The sequence below is a fragment of the Micropterus dolomieu genome, linkage group LG11 (genome assembly GCF_021292245.1).
Source record: "Micropterus dolomieu isolate WLL.071019.BEF.003 ecotype Adirondacks linkage group LG11, ASM2129224v1, whole genome shotgun sequence".
Taxonomy (NCBI): domain Eukaryota; kingdom Metazoa; phylum Chordata; class Actinopteri; order Centrarchiformes; family Centrarchidae; genus Micropterus; species Micropterus dolomieu.
Window position 1 is genome coordinate 23,844,574 of NC_060160.1, and position 24,621 is coordinate 23,869,194.

The following is a 24,621-nucleotide window of genomic DNA, read 5'->3' on the forward strand; positions in this document are numbered from 1 at the left end:
CTGTGGTCAGAAAAGAAAAGGACAGGTTTACATTGAATCTACAATACATTTGAACAGGCGGATGTCACATTAGTCACTACCATTATCAACTGCCAAACAACAAACCATGGTGTGGATTTCGCTGCAAAAAAGACCCACAAGGTCATTAAATCAGTGCTTAATGTGCATGATTTCCTTATACTAAGACGATGCGTTAAAACCTATAAAACATACCTGAATGTAAACCACCAGCATATATGATAAACTGTAGGATATGTCCATTATGTGTCTATGTTAAAGATATAATGCTCCATTTTCCATTTGTAAAACGGTGATTTCACTATCCAGTGTACTGAATGTGCTCAGAGAGTGAGAGCACAGCACACGCCAACATGTCACCATGTTTCCAAGAGAGACTTTGTTGTGTCTTGTTGTTGGATTTATCTGGGGGATCCCTGACTCTTTTGAGCAGAGTTTACAGGCAGTATATGCAAGGATGTAAATGTCCTCATGTTTACACATGGACATCATACAAACTTTATAATACTGACTTTTTTTACAACATCTAACAAGAGAATATTGTACGTATCCTACAAATAAAATCTTGTTTTTATATCGTTTCCTATAATGTAGTGACACTAGTATTATGCGCTTGAAGTGACACTAGACATTATGAATTGTAGTGAAGCTGAATGTTGATGTAAATTCCCTTAAAGTAATAAAGTATTCATGATGATATATTGACAAATACATAACTGCTCAGACATAAACCAATATACAACCACTTAAAGCTTCTTGTAAAATGTTTTAAATACTCTTGTTGTCATTATAATCAAATGGGCTGTACAAATAACTTGATTACGTTTTAAATCATGTATTCAAATTTATCTTATGCTGGAACAATAGAAGTTGCAATAAATGTCTGGGGAAGCCCATGAATATTTCAGAAATGTTACTGGGAAAATCTGGGAGTGGAGAGTGTTAACTGGAGTAGCTGCTTCATAGACACTGATATTGACATGTCAGAGTAAGAACATCACAGATTCCGTAATAACATGAATGATGAATTCCATTTAGCGGCTTTGATTTAAGGGTTCTGGTATTGTTATATACATACATATACTGTATATATTACACTTTATAAGTATTTAATTTTGTTTTCTATACATTAAAATGATTGACATGGAGATTATTGTGCTGTTTTTTTCCCACAGTGGCACACATGTTTACACCAGTAATAAACTGATGTAGGCTACTCCTCCAAACCATTTACCTTGCAGATAGCAAATATTAAGATAAAATCTAGCCTTTCTATGGTATAAAAATGATCCTTTGGACTGTAGGAAAATTAATTAAGTGAAAGGCTCACAGTGATGCAGCCACATTGTGTGGTTTTGCATTTATTGACTTTGATTTCCTGAATAATTATTTCTGGCTCAATAATTATAGTAGATAAAGCAGAAGCGGTGTCAGATCTGCCCCTGAGTCATGACAGCAATAATGTTATGTTGCTGGTAATATAAAGAGGTAGACAAAGAAGACACAGACTGGGGATACTCTGTCCTTTGTAATGCACATATAATTAGTAGTGGAGTTAAAAGGATATCCTGGTGAATTTTGACTATTATGCATAAAAACATGAACAAATCCAGTTATCGGTTGTTCCCTCATCAGCTCGGCCAGGTAATGTCGTTCTCCTCCAGAGCGGAAGGTGGCAGCACATTTTCCATCGGCTGCTAAGTTAACCCAGTCAGCAACGTTACAGTAACAAGCTATGAAAGGTTGTTCCATAGGTGAGTACACTGCCAAATGCTCATTGTATGTTAGTAACTTTATATTTAGCATTTAGGAACTAAGTAAAACTAGCAATACTGTGCTTGACGAAGAGCAGGCTCGTGGTGGGTTGCACGTGGACTGAAGAGGCCACGAGCTAAAAGAAAAATAAAGCTAGCTAAGTTAACTGTTAGCTGTATCTGCTTCAGCTCGGTTTCATCTCCAGCATGAAAAATGTCAAGTTCAGTCAAGCACAGGCAGCCATTGCATTAATTTATGACGAAAACGTACACAAACAGCAGCTAATATTAGAAAGACAAAGCAGACAAAATACAACATGCAACTGGGACAGCGCAAACTGTTAGCTTCCAACGTTAATTGTTTGTCTGCTGGTGTCAAGTAATCAAGCCATGAAAACATCACTTTCAGAAAATCAACAAACACAAACATCACTAGTTAAACCCCAGTTTGAGCCTCTCGTGTTATCATTGTTTTATAGAATGATTCGTGCAACAGTCTTCGATGTAAAACACAAACTATTATAAAGTTACATTGTCCAACAAAAACAAGTTCGATTTTGTTGGATAGTTTAACTTTAGCAGATTTTCTAATCCAAATAGACTTACCTTAAGTTACTATTTAAACAACAAAAACAGACATCACATCTAATAACACAAATAGTAGTATAAATAGTGAAATTATAGGATAAAATAGGACATGGGAAAGAAAGCTTGACAAATTATTCTTGACCTTGTAAACAGCAACTGAACTTTTTTAAAGGGTGATTTACATCATAGTCAGATATTTTGAAGCCTTGACTGTTGACCCTGAATGCATAAGTTTTTAAATTACTTATATGGTTGATGCTACAATGACTTTTATACTCAACTTTAGCATAATGCTTCATAACCACCCATGTTTTTCTAGTGACTGGGTGGAGCGCCAACATGCAGAATTTGGTGGTGCAGGCACTTGCCATGAGGCAGCTAGGAAGGTTGAACCCCCACCACCTGCTGGCTGCTGGATATGGACTGAGGCAGACCGAGTGGTGTCCCAGGGCCATCCACACACGCCAGCTATGGGGCTGCTCGGCTTTCCCCGCACTTGGCTGTCACAGGCCTGCGTTCCGTGGCAGAGACTCTGCCAGAGGTTGGCCTGTCCATCATCTGAGGTTTAAAAGCAGCAAGAAGAAAGGTGCTGCCAGGACAGTACAGGAGGAAAAGGAGGAAGATGAGGATGAAAAAGACCCTGAGGACAGTGATTATGAAGAAGAGAACCCAAATCTACCAAAGGATTATAAAGACATGGAGAAATATGTGCAGTCCTTTCGATATGATGTCATCATGAAAGCTGGCCTGGACATGGCACGCAAGTGAGTCATTGTCTGTTGGCTGCTGATCTTAATAGTGGGTTAAATGTATAGAAACCAAGGCTATGCTGATAAATTTCCAATCACAATTTTTTTTTAAACAAGGAAAAATGGCTATCAGCTATTAAATGATGTCCAAGCTGAATAGGAAAGAGTTTTTGAACAACACATTAGTTTGCCATGGTGTTCCTGTCCCATGCTATCACTGGCATTCGTGGTATACTGATTTGGGGGATTTTTGTTGCACGAGCATGTTTAAATGTAACTTGTGAACAGCAGAGCCTTTAAAACCCTTTCCTTTTTGAACATTTGTACTGACTTAACTGTCCTTTGTTTTAAAACAGTAAAATTGAGGACGCCTTCTATAACAACAAGCTTAGAGTAAATGGACAGAGACTCATCAAGAAAAGTAAAACGGTGAGTGATGTTTGATTACAAGTTACACATCCTTCCCCAAAATTTTCAGTCTTTCCACATGCGTCTTTTACCTCATTTCTCATTATTTGTTGTTTATTCAGGTGAAAGTTGGGGACACCTTGGACCTGGTACTGTCGGAGAACCGAGAAACAAACACTGTTACTGTGATGAGAGTCGTCCTCCGGAGGGTTTTTGGTGAATCCAGTAACACAGAAAAGTACAAGGTTGCCATAAGGCGCTGGAAATGTATAGAACTTTCCAAGGATGAGGTCTTTAAGCCATGAACTTGAATCAGACAGTAGTGATTGTAAGACCATTGATCAGTGAAGGCAACAGCACCTGTGTGGCTGAGTGGCATTTTAATGGTTTGAAGTTGGATCTAAAATGGATTGCAAAGGTAGAATGCAAATGTAAACCGTTATCAGTGGTTTTAGACATTAAGCAGTTGGTTGGGAGAACAATTTTGAATGTTCATCTTTCCCCACTATACTGTGAGACCCCCCCCCCAATAAACGTGCACTTTGAAGTTTTGAGATTTGAAAATCATCTTGGCTGATGAAGAGCAAGTTTGTACGTAACTTTGTGAGCTTTATGTTGTTGATGTTGGGCAACTCATAATATATTTTGTATTAATTCTCAAATAATGGTAAGTACTAGTTGAAGCAAATTATTTATTTAGTGTAGTACAGAACTTGTTTGGAAGTATTCAGGAAAGGGCCACCTCTCACTCCTTTGGGCGTAAAGTGCATCACTATCCAGTAAAGTTAGATACCTCAACAGGAACTGTTTAGTGCTGATATGCAAAACAGTCCAATCATATGTCATATTTATAATTGTGATTTTATTAGAAATGTGTTATCATGATCCACTGTCATGTTAAATTGTCTTTATAATATAAACTTCTATAAGAAGGCTTAACATAAGCACATTGTTATTAAAACAGTGGTGGCACAATGCTACATCAGTAACTGCAATGGAAATATATCACATCATTGTGATTCATTTCTATCCATAGAGCAAATGTGTGACCTATGCTATAAGCTATTGTTATTGTTTTTAAGGCTACAACATTTATCAACAAAGTATGTTAGGTGAGCTATGACAGTTTTGGCTTATAAATAGAAGCAGTTTTGACTCTTTATCTAACAAGAAAAAGACTACATGAACTACAACATCTACTGCTGTAGTCGAAAGGTAAAATATGACAAAGAATAGTACTGAAGAAACAGCTTGGCTTCATCCTACATAGGACAGTTTGTAAAAGTTCAACAATGCGGTTTCAGCTTATATTCTGTGCAATTATTTTTATAACAAAAAGTGTTGCCTAACTGAAAAGTACGGTCACTACGACACAGTGCTCGACCGCTTGGCCTTTTTAAGAATGTCACACTTCTTGCGATTGGGGCGCCGGCAGCGTTCGTCGATGCTTGGCACACATTCATAGTGCCACACCTCCTCCATCTTATCCACGGGATACACTGCTTCCACGTAGTGACGAATTAATCTGAGGCGGACAGGGTCAAGCTGCTTCTTGTTGCAGGCCCCTGAATGGTTATACTGCAGCCGCAGGTTCTCCTGGGTGAAGAGCTCAGGGAAGAGGCGCACCAACAGACGGGCAGCAAAGTTCCCAACAGAGAGACTCTGCTGGACGATTTCCCGTACCTCAATGTCTGAGAGCAGGTAGACAGAAGGTACGGGGAAGTCGGGTTTGGATACAGTCAGTTCGTCCAGGGGAATTTTACAAAAGTCTTTGCTACTTTTCTCGGGGGGCATAGAGGGAATATCTGGATCCTCCCTCATGCTATCTTGATTGAGCTGGTTCAGCTGGCAGATAAAGTCCTGCTCTGACTCCTGACCGTACACTTTGCGTTGCTGCAGGTAGGATCTTCTCTGCTCCGTGTCGCGTCTCCTACATCTCTCATCAAGTTTTCCCACAAATTCCAACATCCACACTCTGTCGTTCTTGGCTCGAGGGTAGACTAACTGCACATAATGACGGATCAGATTTACACGAACAGGGTCAAGCTGTTTCTTACCAAGGGAACCACTGCAGTTGTACTGCTTCCGTGTGTTCTCGTGGGTGAAGAGCTCAGGGAACATAAGCACCAGCAGCCGAGAAGCAAAGTTCCCAATGGACAAGCTACATTCATAGTTGTTCTTCAGCTGCTCCCTGGACAAGAGGTACTCTTGGGTAACAGTAAAGTCAGGAAGAGGAATCTCCAGATTGTCAAAATCCACAGGTGTAAGTAGTGACTTTTTGGACTTGCGACTGGGCCTTTCATAATCACCCACCTCTGGAACCTTGATAATAGAAACATCTTCAGGAATGCTGGCCAGGTCATAGCCCTCATCATTGATATTGTCATGTTCACTCCCATTGCCATTACTGTGAGGACCCTCGAGTGCATCCTCCATATGTTGAATGCACACCTGAAGCCAACTGTCCTCAGGCACATCAGGAAAATTTGCTTCCATATACTTCCTTATTATTACCATCTTGTCAGAGTCCAGAATTAGCTGCCCCACACTACTGAAACTGCTGGAGGCTTCTGGCATTTTCCCCTCTTCAAAAACCTCAGGGAAAAGACGGTGCATAAGAAAAATAACAAAGTCCTCAGGGGAGGAGAACTCATCCAGCTCCTCTGTGGCTTGTGTATTGAAAGCAAGGTCTGACACAGTCAGGCTGCTCTGCTGGTTATCTAGTGAGAGATGCTCCTCCTGGCCCTGCTCATTAATGAAACGATAGGTTTGAGGATGCTCAGCCTTTATCCCAGCACCTGTGATTGTCTGCTTCCTGAGCAGCCGGGCACTCTCCATGTCCCTCTGTGCCCAGAAGCGATTAAACAAGTCATTAACCTGAAGGAGGCATTCTTCCTGCCAGACGCTGTTGTTCTTGACCGAAGGGTAGCACACCTCAACATAGTTACGGATCAGCTGCAGGTGTAGAGACTCCAGTGTTCTCTTGGTTGCCATGCATTCATGAGAGCAATCCCTGGCTTTAAACAGCTCTGGGAAGAGATGCACCAGCAGCCGACACCCAAGCTCCCCAGCGCTGGATGTCTGCTCCATCAGCTGATTCAATTCGTCACTTGTTAGCAGATATTCAGGAGGAGGCTGGAACTCGGTCACCATCTCAGCCGGTTTGATCTGCTTCTTTATCCGCATGACCTCAAGGGTCAACAAGTCCACTTTGCTATGCAGTTGTGTCATGCTTGAATTGAGGGTGTTGAGAATGAGAAACATTTTCTCAATCAGTGGATAAAGGCTAGAGTCTGTTGATGAAGCTTGACCTGAAGTGTCGGTGGTGGGAAAGGTCTCCAACGGGCCGTTTTCTTCTGAACTTTGGAACTTGGAGGAGAGGATGCTGCTGTAGTTGACCTCATTCCCGTCACCATGACTGGCCTGCTGCTCCAGACTTGGTGTGGTCCTCTTCTCCGAGATCCTATGGGAGATGCTGAATAGAGGCTTCCTGTAGGAAACTCTGGACTTCTGCTGGACACAGTCCCTCTTCTCTCCAGTTGTGGTGAGGCAAAGAGGCTCAAACCTGCTGCTGTCATCTATCAAGTGTCTCCTCATCTATAGAGTAAATAACATTCAAAACAGAGATATGCTGTTAGACCCACCGTCAACCAATAGGATGTGCTGAGTGCCAATGTTGTATACCAATGTTTTTATTTAGATAAAATGGTCTGGGGTTAGACTACCTCTCCAGAGACTCTGACTCTCTTGCTGCTGGTGGACTGGTTTGTGTCAGGGCCCATCTCTGCCGATGACCGTTTACCAGCCTCAGCGGCACCAGGAGATCCTCGTCCGAGTCCTTTAGGTGGCTCGCAAATAGCAAACTCCTCCGTCTCCTCCTTAACGTCCTCGACATGCTTGTGTTCTGCCAATAACGAGAGAGTCACACTTGTTTTTGTCTTTGTTAAAGCATTTATTTTCTGGTTCACATTGAGAAATATTAATTTTATTATTATTGAGAAAGCTAACAGTGATATTTTTTATAGAAAGCATAATATTTCCATAAATTAGCAGGACTTCATGTAATCAGATGTCATGTTTCTTTTCCACCCTAGTATTGACATGGCTCTTTTAAAGATGTAATTGACCCGCAAATATTCTGTGATCAATCGGAAAATCAACAAACCTCCTAGGTTTAAGCTTGACGCCAAATATTGTTTTAGGCTCCAAAAATGCCATACCTTATTGGAAGAAACTATAGCTATGCTACATTTATTAAAATTAAAACATGGTAGTGGGATGTAAGTGTTGCAGGTGCACAGATACAGGGTGCAATAGTTACCTTTCTCAGGCATCGCTTCATCTGAAACTTCTCCATGCTCAGCGGAATTCATAGCCTAGGCAAATAAATCAAAAACATGTGAAGGCACTGAAAAACTGTCTAATATACATAATTAACATGTTAACAAGTTAACATGCATGATATGGCAGTATGGAGCTGAAACAATAGTAGATTAACTGATTTAAAGAAGTGGTACATGAACTGTTGATTAAAATAACCATTAGAGCAGCCCTAGGTGACACACGTTCCCAGAACCTGGTTAAATTCTATCAAGAAAAGAAAGAGTGAACTTGTAATTGTTAGAATAGATCAATAATGGTTTAATTAAAATATGCTTGTTGGATAAACAAAAACACACAATACTTTCCTTTCAAAATGATAGTGTGTGAAAACATGCATAAACTTGAAAGTATTTATTTTAATTAGCATATAAACACGTAGTGGCTGGTCCGCCACCGTTATGACAAACAGCATGTGATCAGCTGCAGCCACACACATGAACTGGTATGCAGCTTGAGCCTGCGTGCTGCCAATGCCAAGCAAGTTAAACTGACAATAAAAAATCTGTTGCAATGCCACCTCAATTTTCTGTTACAAACACAAAAGTAGGCTGTGCATGCCACCGTACACCTCCTAGCTCTCGTCCAGCCAGTTATTAAGCAGCTACTTCCTCATTCTTCCGCCCTTGAACCAAAACACAAGCCGAACCAGCTGTGCGAATGTAACTCTTTACAAAGCCCCGCCACGAGCGGGTCATTTTAGCAACGACACGCGTCATTATGAATAGCAATGCACGGCGTTGCTTCACTAGTAAAACATTTTTGTTTGTGAATTTTAATGACGCGGCAATGTTTGCGTGGACGAGTCCCCCCCTCTCCTGCTCTGACTCTTGTTAAATTAACGGTAAACGCGCGTGATCGGAGGTTTGAGCTCACCTTTACGAGTCCATGCCATGCTTCCGGACTGTTAGCGACGTGTTGAACATGTCTGCGGACTGTCACGGTGGTTTATATGCTGGTAAATGTTCTTCTTGTTGTTGATAAATTTTTTTTCTCTCGCTCGGCTTCTGTGCTTTCTCGCGTGACGTGACGGGGCGCGCGCCTGCTGTGTCACTTCCGCACAGCTGTGGAGAGAGGGGTGAAAAAATAAACCTAAATGCAACAACAGACACAATGCCGTCTAAAACAACGTCGTCCTTAAACTCAAATTATAATATCCAACAGTAGCACCACCTTTTAAAAAACTATTACAGCAAGTATTTACAGCTGTCGTTATATTGAGCCTCACATGAGAGGCTGGACTGGCAGCTAGGCCCATTCACCTATGTGTTTTACTTTATAGCTGCGTATCGCCACTTTAATCATGTAGCTACTACTTATTTAAAATTCTGAGGTAGCATATTTGTACCTTACTTAAGTTTTTCAATATTATAGTAATACTTTTGCAGATTAAGTTTAAAAAAAAAAAAAAACTACAACAAGCATCTAAAATATGATTCCCAATTGTTTTACAGTATATTAAACCACCCAACAGGATATAAAATAGCTAGAATTCAACTACAATAATTTTTTTTGCATGTTAATGCATCAGTAATAATGATCTAATATACATCCATAATATAGAACAATAGGCTATAACAATTTTAATGGGTACTTTTCTCTTTATATTAAATTTTGCTGATAATTCTTATGAACATTTGCTCAAGTTTTGAGTGCAGGTATTTTTAGTAAGAAATAATTTATGTTAGTGATATCTGGAACAACATACATTAACAGGGGAACAAGGTTTTGAAGTTATTCAAGTAATTAGTAGTACTACATGTGCAAAACAAAAGTATTTCAAATAACAAAAAAAAATAGTAATAGTAAATATTTTTGTTAAAAAGTTTTTTTTAACTAAAATATTTACTATTACTTATTTATTTTTTTGGTTATTCTACGTATAAATGTATTTGTATACATTTAGATCTGCCGTACTTTTATACTGTCTTGTTGATTAAAAAAACAAAAAAAAAAACAGGTAAGAGATGTTGATGAAATCTTTGTTCACCTTGAACTACAGAGCCCACATTATCTAGGCAACATCGCCCCCGAGTGGAAAGAGACTGCAACAACATGAGTGAGCTCTGATCATACCTGTCTGCTGCAGTACAATGTGTCAACTTTGAGCTTCCAGGCTGTACATAAACCAGGAGGATATCGACAGTCTAAACAGATTCCTAAATACACATACTAAACCATGGAAAACAAATTAGAAAGCTTCTTTTATTGATTATGACTTAGAAATGACCAGCAGTTCTCAAACCACCCAATGCCCTTGTAAAAGAAATTATAATTTTTTCATGATGAATGTTTTCTCTCATTGTACATTCTTGCATTAAACATTTTATATTGTGTTGTTCATACGGCATCTGACATTGATTGTCTCCTCCAAATGTACCTCATGACTTATTTTTACCGTTGTCCTTGTCATCTTCCATGCAATAATTTATTAATTGAGGTATGATCTTTAAAATCCTAAACCAAAGACAATTATTATTCCATTCTGTAGGTTTTCACGTGGTTTGTGTGAGTGCAATAACTTTACTATTCTTTGTACAAAAAGCTGTGTAAAACCTTCCTTTAATGGAAAAAAAACAAAAAACATAAGAAAGCACATGGATGCTCAGTGAAGATGTCTATTGGAAGCATACTTATTTAAATATCCTCACATCACAGTCATCATATGACTGTAGAGCCAAAACCTTAAAAAATGCATTGCTGTCAAATTGGAGCTGCTGTCAGCTGAAAGCAACTCAGTGAAATGATGAATAAGAGAAGGCAATCATATGGAGCTATACCATATTGTTGCAATCAGAGGGCCGTTTTGAATTATAAGGGGCAGCAGTCATTGAGCAGATTGGTTACTTGAGCTGGTCAGCCGGTTTCCTCTGATGAACAGAGATTTCAGTCAGTGAGAGATGAACCGAAGACCTCGCAGTGCCATAATCTTAATCATTCACTAGTTCATGCACACACTGGCACCCAATGTTCTGTCCCCAGCCACAAATATGTCGATACAGAAATGATATAACAAGACAACGTGTGGCTGGTGTGGTTCTCATTATTCGACTAATGAGCTGTCTCTATGCCAGTCTGATCTGTCAGCCAATGAAGCGAGCAGGCCCTGTGCAGGGGGAAGCACGGCCCAGGGTCAGCCAGGCGACGGCTTGTGATGAGGGGCCGGTGTGCGGCACTTAACACCGGGAAGAGCTCGTTAAAGTGTCATTTTTGGCCAATATGCTCGTCTGTGTCGAGGAGGCCAATCAGCCATACTGTTCCTATCGCAGGAGAATGACTTGCATCCATCACTGTCAGCTATATGATGATATTAGCAGGTGTTTACTGATAGGCCATTCAGAAGAAGACAAATGAAAGTTCTAATATCACTCCACACTCATATTCACTCAGTCGTTTTACATACTGGCTTAGTCCTAATGGGGTCACGGAGGGCTGCGGGGAATCTATCCCAGCATGCACTAGGAAGGGAGGCAGGGCAACACTGATGGCCAAGGCATCAGTCCATCACACGATTTAAACACTTGACAGAAAATCACAGTCATGCACAAACTGTCCATGTACTAACTTAGCAATGGAAAGACTATCAGACATGACCATTTTAGGAACATGGTTGCGCTTTTATTTAAACGCAGCATATTAAATCGTGGCGTTTCTTGGCAACATATATGACGACATTCCTGATTCATGCCATTTCTCCTGCTGTTAGGGAGAACAGCGTGCCAAACTACATTTTTAATATATATATTTCATTTTTTTCTGCTGTTCTTATTAGCAAAGATACACCCACGACATGCAGCTGCAAAAGTGGAGTAATGAGCAGGGTGAACTGACTTTAAAACATACAAAAAACATAGCCATGTCATCAACTATGGACCTGATGGAGGCTCCTTATTGACCAAAGCTACATACAAACTAAAATCTACAAAGGAATGTAATTATTTTTGAAACATTTTTAAAAATGCTTAATTCTGTACTACTTTGTAATAAGCACTTTAGAAATTCCTCTCCCTTGCACATACACACACATTCCTCCACTTATATGAACATAAATGAATACATGACACACACAATACTCCCTCTAAAAAAAGGGAAAAACTAAAACCCCATACTGAATACCAAAACCAAATGAAAAACATCATACCCTCCGTGTATGCCTTACTGTTTTGTAGTTTTGTCTGTATGCATTGTCCTATTGCACTAATAAAAACCACAAAAACAGAAAAGGAAAATGTTAATAAGTAGTAACTAAAGGCTTTATTAATGATTAATAAATCAGAAGTCCTTAAGAACAAGTGGGCAAGATGTTAAAAATCCTTTGACAGGCATTATCCTCTGTTTCGTAATTATGGCAGTTCTAAATGTTGGCAATCCATTAAAGTTTCACACTTTCTGTTAATAAATGTATGCACGTGTTTATAAGTGTGATTAATGAAGGGTTTTTCTAATAATCATTCCAGTGTGAAGTTTACAACTTGGCAACAAAAAAGTAAAAAAAAAGTTATATAAAACATTCCCAAGTTCCAAGAACACTATCGTTTCTGTTAAACTCACAAGCTGACAGTCGCTCTGTCCCCGGGACCAACAGAGGTGTTTGGAAGTGTGGGTGTATGTGCAGCATGTGCGAGTGTGTAATGGAATCTGTGCTGACCGACTCTCTCCACTGGACCCTGCTGTAATTACACCACTCATCGTCTGGGCCGGGCACACTAAGGCCGCTGTTACCCACTTCATGTTTTGCATGTAAACTTATAGTCTTGCCAACTCTTGCTTTCATGATACCCAAGTCTCTCAAACTGGAAGCAAACACAGGAGTCAGGTTTCTGCTGTGCAGGACATAAAGCTGACAAATTTCTCTCCACCTTCGTTCTGCTCTTCATTTGGACTACGCAGGAGATATCAAAAAGATTAATGCTGGCAGTAACAATGTTGTCAGGGAAGAAAAAAGGCTACAATTTCTGTTCTACATTAAACATTTAGCTGGACGAACTCTGTTTTCCTTTTGAAGATGAAAACAAAAAAACTCATCCCATCAAATCCTGTTCTGCAGTGCCCAGGTGATTTCTACTGGGAGTGTCTATGCAAGAGCTTCATTGCTTAGGCCAGACCTCATCTTCTGAAAAAGTTCTGTTCAGTAACTATATTTGTCATTCTGGCAGTGCCCCAGCCTCCTTCCTTGTTTGGTCCTTTTAACTTTCCATGTAACTTTCCTCATGTCTCCTCACGGCAAGGATAAATATTTCATGAAGAGCCTGAGGCTTTCCCTGGCACATGCCGTACCTCACTGTACCCAGGAAGCCTAAACAGCGGAAACCAAAACTGTAGAGGAAGTGGACATACAACCGAGCAACAGACAGGAGCTTGTTTTCGAAATACTTCACTCCACATTGCCATCTCTTGCACTTCAGCCCCACCTTCTTCTTTTATATTCTCCCCTCCCCCTCATTCACCCTTCTGTTTCTTCCTCATCCACTTTTCGCCCTCATCGTACTTTCTCCACCACTACTGCTCTGCCTCACATGGTATGATGGTACTAATTGAGGTATCTGATCAGATAATTATCATTGACTGTAAACAAGAGCAATAGTCCCAGTGAATAGCAGCGGGTAATATTTGAATGCTTTTCTTAACCTAATAAGCTAACATTTTTCAATCTATGAATCATTGTTTTACAGACAAGAAGGGACCAAAATTAGCTTTAAGTGGTGAAACTTAAATGCAACTTAAACTACAAAGTTGGGTTGTGTTGGACAAATGAAAACATTTGACCGAACGATGGCGCTAGATGAAAAGTTAGGGCATCGCGGTTGTTAATATGATTTGTCCTGAGTGGGACATGAATGTCGGTACTTAATTTCATGGCAATCCATCTGACAGCTGTTGAGACATTTTACTCAAAACCACAAATGTCAACCTCATGGTAGTGCGGGGGGGTCACCAAAGTCAGTAGGATGCATCCTCTGGGATCAGTGAATGAAATATTTCAGTCTGGACCAAAGTGGTGGTCCAACAGACGGACGCACATTGCTGGCAACATGAAGTGGTTGTGTTTCACCATTTAGGTTATGTTCGGCGTGGGTTTCCTGTCATTTAAAGTAGGTGACAGCACCCTAAAATGAAACTTCTTCTTCAGGCATCTCTCTTTTTGTAATTCATATATTTAACCATTACTTGCAGATGGGCAGTTCGAGCAGAGGACTCCTTCTTCATGCAAATTTTGAAGTCTCAAAGACATGTTGTCATGTGATACCAATGTGTGCTGCTGTTCTGTCAGATTACACAGAATCCTCTATGTTGACTGTGTACCCTCGTCCTGTCTCCTGTGCTCTGTCCTTCAGGTGTGGCCTGGATGTGACAGACAGCTGCCAGCAGTGGCCTGGTTTCACACCTTGGCTGTCCCCCCCTCTGCAGACAGCAGCCTGGGAAACCACAGGCCACCAGGCTGGCGCCAGCCTGTACAGCTTGGAGCAGGGCAGCCGGCCCAATCAATACCTCTGCATTTCCTGTCCATTTGCTCAGGTCTCTTCATTAATAATTACTGCTTGGCTGAGCTTCAATGCGCTCGCTGGCTGGGCCAAGGGGAGAGGCTGTGTGACCTTTCCCCACCCCAGGGTTGACTTGGATCACATGCACAGGCATGGGGACAGACATAATAAGGCAACATAGATGACATTACTCCTGATTCTTGCCATTCCCCCCCCTCTGTGGAGAGGATATCTCGCCAAACACCATAAAAAAAGCATATTTTTTGCAGCTGTGCTTATCAGCAGCGGCACATACCTGCTAGAACATGACTTTGAGACATTTTAACAACTGGTTTGGAGTTGCTCTTCAATTTGGCAAACACCCACTACATCCAGCAGCTATGATTTCAGCATCATCGGCAGTAACGAGCAGGGTGAACCGATTTTTAAAAATTTTAATTTTGTTAGAATAAGTGCTGCTTGGTGCATCATTTTCTGTTCATGGCACATTTTCCAGATGACAATAGCAATTCCTCAAAACATCTTAAATTCCGTTCTGCCTGGTATGTGCCTTAGCTGATAAGCAAGGTAACAATAAACTGCCAGGTTTTAAAATGCAGCTTGGCGTGATATTTTCTCCACACAGGACTGGAAGGGTATGTATTAGGGGCAACACAACACATGACATGATGCTGAAGTAATGTGTTTTTATTCCTTTTTCAATGATGACCATTTATGGATATAGCCTTTTCAATTCTGAAGCACTGACATCCACAACAGATCAGAACAGTTCCTCCAGACACGAGGTAGCACCTAGTGTCAGCTGTTCAGTGGTTCTTGTCCTTGTTGACAAAGATACTCCAGGCATTTAGAAGAAGGAGTGTGTGTGTGTGAGATCAGGTCAAAATTTGGTGATGGTGGAGGCGATGTTCTCCAAGGCGGATCGAGCCTCGGAGGAGGGGAAAGCCTGAATGGCCTCCAGAGCCTTGTTGCCATGGTAACAGCATAAGTCCACCGCTGAGCTGACGCCATTCTCCGACTTAACTGCTGCCAAAAGCTGTCAAGGGATGAAAACACATGTTAGTTTGTCACGTTTGTGTCAATCCTCTTACTATCCAGCCGTCAACACAACAAACTTGACACGGAAAGTTAGCGTACTCTTAAAGTAAGGGTAAAAACTAGACTGTACAGAAGCAAAGCACTTATTTTAATGACAGTGAAACCCATTGTATAACACAATCATGTACTTGCATGCTGCCCCTAGTACCACTTGAGGCAGCTTACCATATTTAACTACATTGGGAAAGATTTCAGACCCATCATTCTGAGTTATATTTAAAATATTGGCAGGCCTTTTTTGACGCAGAGAAGGGAAATGCACTGAATTTTATTTTCCTGTAGGTTGTACCCAGGCATCTCACAGCTCTCCTGTCTTTTCAGTCAACTAATTATGGCACCAGATCACAGAACTGGTGCACAGCCAGTTTTCACTACCATCCAGGTGATAAATTGAACAAAATGCAAACCAAAGAAATCAAAATTTCTTGCTCACCCAACGATGTCAGTGCAGTTTCTGTTGCCTATTTATAATGTCTGTCCTTCATGTTTCGATGTGACTGCTTAAATATGTGAATTATTTGAATTCAAATATGAGTTTTGTGATTATATTTGCTTAAAAGAAAATTTTACCTCAATAAGACACAATTTAAAGAAAGCCTGCGTCTCTGTGTATACAAGGCCTGGGACTTTCTCTCTCTCTCACACACACACACACACACACACACACACACTATACATTTCATACATGAGAAAGTGGAAAACATCAAGTCAAATCAGCCCCAACCAACAGCTTAAGTATACTGACAGTGAATTTGGGCGTCTCCTTGTGCCTTACTCCTGTTATGTTGGGACATCTTTTTGCCGAGGGCGTTTTACCTCATGAATTCTGGAGGTGGAAATCCCCATAGGCCTTCCTTCTTTTAAAAAAAAACTGCAAATATTGACCTTGGCATCACCCTGGCTGCTCATTTAATTTAGAAGGGATTCATTAATTTCACACCATCTTAACATTGTTTTGCTCTGCACTAACTTAATGTTCCCCTCACCTCTTAATATCCCCCATTCTCTGTTTGCATGTTAGGTAACCTCATAAGTTTGACCATCCTGTTTCCACATGCACTTCTACCTGATACCTCATCAATATTCAGGTGTAGCACATCAGAACAATTCTAGCTGTGAGATTTCTCAATAAATATGACCAAGATCAAAATTTGATTTTTCTTACACTTGAGATGAATTTCAAATGTAAAAGTAAATGCTAATGTGTAAAAAAAAAAAAGAAAAGAAAAAGATAGGTCCATTAAAGATGTTGTGCCACCATTAGTCCCGCTGACATTTGGGTCAATACTTATGTAGCCCCAAAGAATTCAATATTAAATCAATCAATCAAACAAGATCAAACAAATAATCATATACATAAATAAATGACAGTGAATTATATAAACAAACAAAGAAATTGTGAAACAGTTAATTATTATGAAATGTTCATACCACAATGGCATTTCCCTAATGACACTTTTTCATAAAGTCACTTTCATGACAGTCACTACCCATCCACCTTTCAGCCAATCACATGCCTCTAGTCTCCCAAGCAGGCTCAACAACTGCCTGCTACTTAGCTAGCGTGTGTTGGCTAGGGGAACCAAAGAGAAAGACTGTTTTTGTCTTTTCACAGAGTTATGTCAGAGCTGATGAGCATCTTTTAGAGCCACAACATTACAGAGGTAACGTTGAATTAACCAGCTAGCTGCTGCTGTTAACACTGGCTCTTTACTATGATACTGTGGACTAAACCAAGCTAACAAGCCAGCCTAACTAGTTAGATGGCTATAGGTAGGTGGCATGTGCAGCGGTGTGTAGGCACTGTCCTACAGTAGTATAAGACTATATTTAGTAGTACAGTTTTTATAATTAAGTAATCTATTGCATAATTTTAGCTATCAATATTCTATATATGGATTTATATATAAAATTTCAAACATATTTACTGAAATTTAATCTATATTTGCTGTGATTGGCCATTATGTCTCTGTGAATGGGTTAACGCTGCTGAAATGGCTGACTTCAGGTAAGTGTGTCTTTCACACTTCTGTCATGTCAATCCGACTGTCTTATGTTATTAGTGCAAAAATATTTAATGTCTTCAAATAATTTTCACTTCGACCCAATATCTCCTTCTCCCATAATGATCAATTTTACAGCTGGCAAATTTTATAAAAAGTGTCTCTTCGGGGGATGTTTTTTCTAATTGACTGAATGCAAAACAGTATAAGGTTGGAGTTTCCGTAAACATTTATGGTTATTTATCAGATTTAATGGTTTGAAAGCACATGCTAAATCATGTAGACAATTTGTAGATGCCAGAAATGTACACAAAGTTCCTGTTATGATTTCCCATCTCTGTGCAGAATCAAACAAAGTTTTACGCTTGTGTGCCCAAGGTATTTCTTTTTCCTCCCCAAAATTTCATCCCTCTCTCTGTCCTGTTCTCAGCTTTCCTCCTCGTGTCCCCTCATCTCGCCTTCCCTTCAAACTTCTCCCCATGTCCCCTTCTCGACAGGTCTGCTGAAGGAGATTCTCTCAGAATGCCACTGTCTCAGAGCCTCAGTGTCTCCTCCACAAATAGGCCTTGGTAACTAATCCTTCCTACTCTGGTTTCAGACGGGACCAGATAACACCCCCCCCCCCAACACCATCAGACCCCTCCTCTGTAGCTTCAGTCTCTTCTTGCACCCTTATCGGCCCCCCTGTTCCCTCACACATTGACTTTGGAAAGCTCATTTCTCAACTTTGATATAGGTTACAGTGAAAAGATGTCCTGTTCCTCTTTGATGGCTCAGTGAGATGCCGCGCCAACATGTAAACAGGTGAAAACAATAAGATAAAACAATGAAAAATAAACTTAAGTCTTCGTAGTTTGCTAAAGAGGCAGATTCAGTGTCAAGGAATACATAAAGCAGTGGGCTTACCTGGGAGTAATCTAGTTGGTTTCTCAGTGTTTTTACCTTGCAGAAAAGACAGAAATAGTTATTTTCAGCTAAATTACCCAGGTTTCCAAGGTTGCCTTAACATTATGATCAACAACTTTTTATTGACTTTTAAAAAAAAGGTACAATTTGATGAAATGTATGATTTTAAAATTAGCACATTTATGGGGTAAACCAACTTTAACTGTATTTCTTACTTCTAAACTTGTGAAGAACTATTTTAAATCTGTCACCAAAACCCAATAAAGGATTTTCCTCAAGATGAAGTCTTTTTAATAAATGAAGTGAATGTGCAATTCAGATCAAATAAATAAATAAATAAATAAATCAGGTGCTTTTCAAGGTCTACCATTCATTTCCTACACACCTTCTAGGGCCTAGGGGCTGATTTTCAATATGTTCAAGGCCAAAATGTCTTCAAAATCCAGGTTGCTTGCATTGAGTAAACTCTTGGGGGTGGCACACTCATTTAATCTTGGGCCATTCCCAAGTAAAGTAGTGAGCCAAGATATTTTTAAACCATGTTAGCCACTGTACGTAGGCATAGCAGTGCTTTGAGTTAAATGCTAAAGCTAGCATGGCAACATGCAAACACTGGCAATGCTAACATAATTATGTTTAGCAGGAATTAATGTCAACCGACTTAGTTTAGCATGTTAACATGCTAACATTTGCTAATTAGCACTAAACACAAAATGCAACTGAGGCTGATGTGAATATTATTAGTTCTGCAGGTATTTGGTCACAAACAAAAGTATCAAGGGGATCACCAAAGTAGTTTGAATGTCAGTAAAATTTCCTCGACAATCCATTTAATACATTTACATTTATTCATTTAGCAGACGCTTTTATCCAAAGCGACTTACAATTGCAATACATGTCAGAGGTCGCATGCCTCTGGAGCAACTAGGGGTTAAGTGTCTTGCTCAGGGACACAATGGTGGATGGGTCTCAGTGGGGGTTTGAACCCAGGTGTCTCACACCAAAGGTATAGTCATATCCATTGCGCCATCGCCACCCCTGTTTGGATATTTCAGTGCTGGACAGACTGACATATGTCATTATACTTTACCTATGAAAGTTCAGCTAAGGCTCCGGATCATTTTATGCATGTAACATGGCCAGAACTACCAGTGACAGAAAGACTAGAAAAATAAAACTGCTGCAGTGGTGTCAAAGACCATTTGTACCTGCTGCAGCTGCTGATGCCATCTCTCCTGGCCAACGATCTGACGGTGGAAAACCACCGGGGCAGCGCTCAAACTGAACGACACCGGCTCTCCCACGCTGCTCTTCACAAACGGCTGCAGGTCAGAGTTCAGCTACAGAAGTAAGAGCACATCAGGCATCAAATCAAATCAAATCAGGTGTCAATCAGGCAGAGACTGCACTTTCTAACTTCCAGGCACCAATTAAACCAACCCAGGGGTGAAAATGTAGACAGGTGAGCGTGCATTCTGCCTACCTACACTCTGTGTGACCCTGTTAATGAGCAGCATGACGGACAATCTGGTGAGAGACACAGCTAGCCTGATGAGGGTAGTTCTCCTTCACAGTGCTCATTTTTGTTTCCCCCCATGCTGAGACTCCCCGTAGCAACTGAGGCCTGCAGACAGGCAGCTACAGGGAGTCACAGCAGGAGAGAACGTACCAACACAGTGCTGTGTGTGAATTATGAATGTGAACGCCTATGAAACTTAATAAAATGTTTGAGCATCTGCATTATCTGCTGCATTCACGTTACATAAAAATTACATTTTAGCTTGCCGCAAATCAACCTTCTACCTAATTCCAAATTTTTATGTTTGTCTCAACATATTTCATCTGCATTGTTTTAGTGCAAATATACTCCTCTGTCCCCTTTTGTTTGATCGGAAGACATACTATAATAATATTATTACACTACAATTATCCACTGAGACAGATACTGCTGCTTCCTGCAGATAAGTGGGACAAGCAGCCAATCAGCTGCCTGTTTGAAGCAGACTTATTCCTTTACTTTATTTGAACTTGATCACAGTTGGAAAAGTAAGGTAGTCAGGAGGGACAAACTTTCTGTACAGTGAAAGCCCCTGAAAACCTTAAGCACTGTATTGGCCCAAATATAAGAAAAAATATTTGTCCTGGAAATTAGGTTTGAAAAAGTAGGGGTTGTTTTATATTTAAGGACACTTATACATTCAGCAGATTTTCTTTTTAAATGGAGACAGTAACAGTGTAACACTGGCTCTTATGTGAGTGGTGCATTATGGGTCGTTTGTTGCCTTAATGTTGCTAGGATAGCAAGTTTCTTCAAGTTTGTTTATAGTGTATCTTCAACATTTAATCTGCCCTAAAAGTGTTTAGTGAAACCTCCCAACATGGGGGGCAACATATCCCATATCAGGTCATAACTTACTGCTAACTACCATTAGCTTGTTAGCTCAGTTAGCCATGCAGCTAACTTAGCAGTCCTATTAGCTGACTGAGTCCGAAATGGGCACCAGACCCAGAGCCGGAGAAGCAGGCATGAGCAGGCAATGGAAGAGGGCTCAGCAGGCCAGTGATCATGGCGGGACCGGGACTGAACACAACCTACAAAGCCGACGGAGTCCAGTTCGATGACAGGCTGAACACAACTCTGACTCTGGGGACGATGAATATATGGCGGGTTTTGGTGGACAGGAGAAGTGTAAAGCGGGTGAGAGCGAGAGTTAGGTTAGGTATCAGAGAGGCAGTGACAGTGTGTTGAACCAGAATATTATCAAATCTAACGTTAGGAATTAAAAATTTTTTTTGATCAAATCAGAGACGGTGATTGTTGGAAAAGTAGAAAGAATAACCAAGACGCTTTTGGTGAGTTTTATTTAGTTTCTGTGGAGTTTAAAGTGTGTTTTACGATGAGGCAACTGAATATGTAGGTGTAAGTTTACCGTTGTAGGTCTAAGAATATTCCTTTTTTGACATTTTGTTTATTTTGTTTGTATATTATAGTATTGTATACTAGAGATCTTGTGTTACATAGCAAACTCCATCTCGCACATATCTCCCAGCTGAAACTACTATTAAACTATACTATAACTATGCTCTGTGATTGCCTCTCGTGGTAGGTAGGTGGCTGGGGCCATCTGGTTAACATGCTAACTTCAGTAGATACATAGACGTCTTTCAAATAACATCAGCTGTTACTTCTTCACATTCTGTTGATAAGGTTAGTTCATTTTTTTGGATCTTTTAAACAAAAATATTTTACACATTGCACCATTAATGGAAGTATTTGATGTTTCAAGGATACAGACTCTCTCTTACTATCTCTGGGAAACTTTCTCAACCAGGCTAGTCTAAAAGTATTTTCCTATCATTCAGTAAGAATCACAAAAGTAGCCCACTGGTGTGGCAGATGAACTCTATTGATTTATCCTTTGTTGATTTAACATCTGTGTTGTTTGCCGTGTGGCGAGTGGGACACTCAGATTAGATTTACCTTATGGCCCAGTGATAGGTGCTTGCCGTACTTGTAGGCCAATCTTTGAGACTCCTTGTCGTGTTTGGCAAGCTCCATCGCAGCTTGACAGCTCTTGGCCAGCAGTGCCCCGTGGGACAGGAACGTCTGCTCCTCCCACGTCGCCACGTCGACGCCATCGGTCAGACCATTCTCCTGCAGAGCAAACAGAGGCAGAGACACCACGGGCCTGAGCTCTCACTGCTTCTACTGTACAACTTCAAAGTTCCCACAGAGCACCTCAGAACTCCTCAGTCAAAACAACCCCTCCTTGCTCTGTGATTTTATATTTCAGTATGCAACCGGTTGTGCACCAGAGAGTAAGAGCAATTTAACACAGTATTTCCCACAAGTTCTTCAGTTATTTGGAAAAGAGGGAAGCTGGGAGAGGGACACAGCGCCAGAACAGGAAAAACACTCTTGTAGCTCTGCAAACAATTTGAATATGTCCACAAATAAATCCAACATAAAACATTATAACAACCATATGTACTACATAGTTAAAAAGACCATCTCTGTACAGATGTAGGTTTTTTAGGACTTTGATTTGGAAAATAGAGACAAAACTTCAGTGTAAGTGGTTAATTAATCCTCAAGCATTTTCTAGAATAAACAGACAGATGCCAAAACTGAAAATTGCCTCAGGTACACAGTGACATTACTCTGAACTCTTCCGTTGGAAAATGAACTAGCTGTTAAATACTGCAGAACCTAAATGCACTGTAAAATAAGGGAAACATTTGCTCACTGGTACTCAAAGACACTGTGGTCAGTTTGAAATCTCTTATTAAATACTCAGCTAGTAACGCCTTAAAGGCAGAATGAGTAGGATTTTCCTGAAAAAACAAAAACAAAAACATTTCTGGTTGTCAACCTTTCGGCAGTGTGTGTGTAGCCCCCAGCCAATAAATGTGTGCATGGTGTGAGGGCGGCCAGGTACCAGATTGCAATTCAATCAAAATCAGAAATACTTTATTGATCCCAGAGGGGAAATTTTTGTGTCACATTGTACATCAAACAGTGATATGAATAATAATAGAAAGTATCCCAAAAATTTTGGATAAAGCTCATTCCAAAACGAGAGTGAAACTGTGGTTTCTAAAAAAATGTTACGCAAACATAAGTAAATACTGCATTTACTGGGGAGTATTTACAGCGTCGGATTAATCCACATTTGGTGCTCTGCGAGTGTTTTCCAGCCGCAGGATGGTATATATGTGACTGACTCAAAATAAACATAGGAACATGTCACCCAGTGCAACAGTGTGGCTCACTGATGTGTTTTTTAATAGCTTTTGGACAACAATGGAGCTCTGTGGCACAGAGGAAGAAGATATATCAGGCTTTGGAGACCGACACAATACCTGCTAGTAGGATCACTTACTGTTGGTTTTGGTATTTTCAGGAAATTTATGAACAATAGCAAATATATTGGATAACAGAAGACCTTTCTTTCATTTACACCTCTTTCTATGGTTTGAATGCATCTTATTATTTTGTTGTGAAAGATGTATTCTGCCATAGGACAACAGATGCTTTACCTCAGTATTGTTGGAATTCTCACAGTATATTCCTTGAACTAAATCACCGATGGCACTTGAGATCAGTTCAACAACCTGTCAAACAGAAGAAAAAAAAAGATACATTTGTTTTCAGTCAATTTCAGTCTTTTAGCATTATTTTCACATTTACACATCATCCCCTGTTATCTGCTGAACTGAGAAAAGACAAAGCTAAATAATGGGTTTGATCTGCACAACAGTCAACATGTCCATCAACAGCCGCGAGTCCTGTTGAAGTGTCCTTGGACTCGGGCACTGAACCGATAACCTACTCCCTCATTATACAGGTGCTGGTCATATAATTAGAATATCATCAAAAAGTTGATTTATTTCTGTAATTCCATTCAAAAAGTGAAACTTGTATAATGTATACATTCATTCCACACAGACTGATATATTTCAAGTGTTCATTCCTTTTTTCCCCCCCATTCCTTTCATTTTGATGATTAGAACTGACAACTAATGAAAACCCCAAAATCAGTATCTCAGAAAATTTGAATATTGTAAAAAGGTTATTGTATTATATTGAAGACACCTGGTGCCACACTCTAATCAGCTAATTAACTCAAAACACCTGCAAAGGCCTTTAAATGGTCTCTCAGTCTAGTTCTGTAGGCTACACAATCATGGGGAAGACTGCTGACTTGACAGCTGTCCAAAAGACAACCACTGACACCTTGCACAAGGAGGGCAAGACACAAAAGGTCATTGCTAAAGAGGTTGGCTGTTCACAGAGCTCTGTGTCCAAGCACATTAATAGAGAGGCGAAGGGAAGGAAAAGATGTGGTAGAAAAAAAGTGTACAAGCAATAGGGATAACCGCACCCTGGAGAGGATTGTGAAACAAAAGCCATTGAAAAATGTGGGGGAGATTCACAAAGAGTGGACTGCAGCTGGAGTCAGTGCTTCAAGAACCACCACGCACAGACGTATGCAAGACATGGGTTTCAGCTGTCGCATTCCTTGTGTCAAGCCACTCTTGAACAAGACACAGCGTCAGAAGCGTCTCGCTTGGGCTAAAGACAAAAAAGACTGGACTGCTGCTGAGTGGTCCAAAGTTATGTTCTCTGATGAAAGTAAATTTTGCATTTCCTTTGGAAATCAAGGTCCCAGAGTCTGGAGGAAGAGAGGAGAGGCACAGAATCCACGTTGCTTGAAGTCCAGTGTAAAGTTTC

General features: G+C 40.4%; 3 protein-coding genes across 3 annotated transcripts in view; 1 reads left to right on the forward strand and 2 right to left on the reverse strand.

Annotated features, from left to right (window-relative positions):
* The first annotated feature begins 1,626 nt into the window (after positions 1-1,626).
* Positions 1,627-4,084, forward strand: mtres1 (mitochondrial transcription rescue factor 1). The gene is made up of 4 exons (XM_046063487.1): positions 1,627-1,772; positions 2,680-3,124; positions 3,466-3,538; positions 3,640-4,084. The coding sequence occupies exons 1-4, from the start codon at positions 1,754-1,756 to the stop codon at positions 3,820-3,822; spliced, it is 720 nt and encodes a 239-aa protein (XP_045919443.1). The 5' UTR covers positions 1,627-1,753; the 3' UTR covers positions 3,823-4,084.
* Positions 4,085-4,195: 111 nt separating this feature from the next.
* On the reverse strand, positions 4,196-8,925 carry bend3 (BEN domain containing 3). The gene is made up of 4 exons (XM_046063484.1): positions 8,774-8,925; positions 7,839-7,893; positions 7,243-7,421; positions 4,196-7,114 (listed from the first exon to the last, which is right to left on the reverse strand). Exons 2-4 carry the CDS (start codon positions 7,888-7,890, stop codon positions 4,883-4,885), a joined length of 2,463 nt encoding a protein of 820 aa, XP_045919440.1. The 5' UTR covers positions 7,891-7,893; positions 8,774-8,925; the 3' UTR covers positions 4,196-4,882.
* A 3,207-nt stretch (positions 8,926-12,132) lies between these two features.
* The window catches only part of pdss2 (prenyl (decaprenyl) diphosphate synthase, subunit 2), a 31,396-nt gene continuing 18,907 nt past the window's right edge, over positions 12,133-24,621 (reverse strand). The window contains exons 4-8 of the mRNA XM_046063486.1: positions 23,427-23,501; positions 21,868-22,041; positions 19,595-19,726; positions 18,387-18,422; positions 12,133-15,415 (exon numbers count right to left, since the gene is read on the reverse strand). Coding sequence (XP_045919442.1) covers positions 15,260-15,415; positions 18,387-18,422; positions 19,595-19,726; positions 21,868-22,041; positions 23,427-23,501 — 573 coding nt within the window. The 3' untranslated portion in view covers positions 12,133-15,259. The remainder of the gene's footprint in view (positions 15,416-18,386; positions 18,423-19,594; positions 19,727-21,867; positions 22,042-23,426; positions 23,502-24,621) is intronic.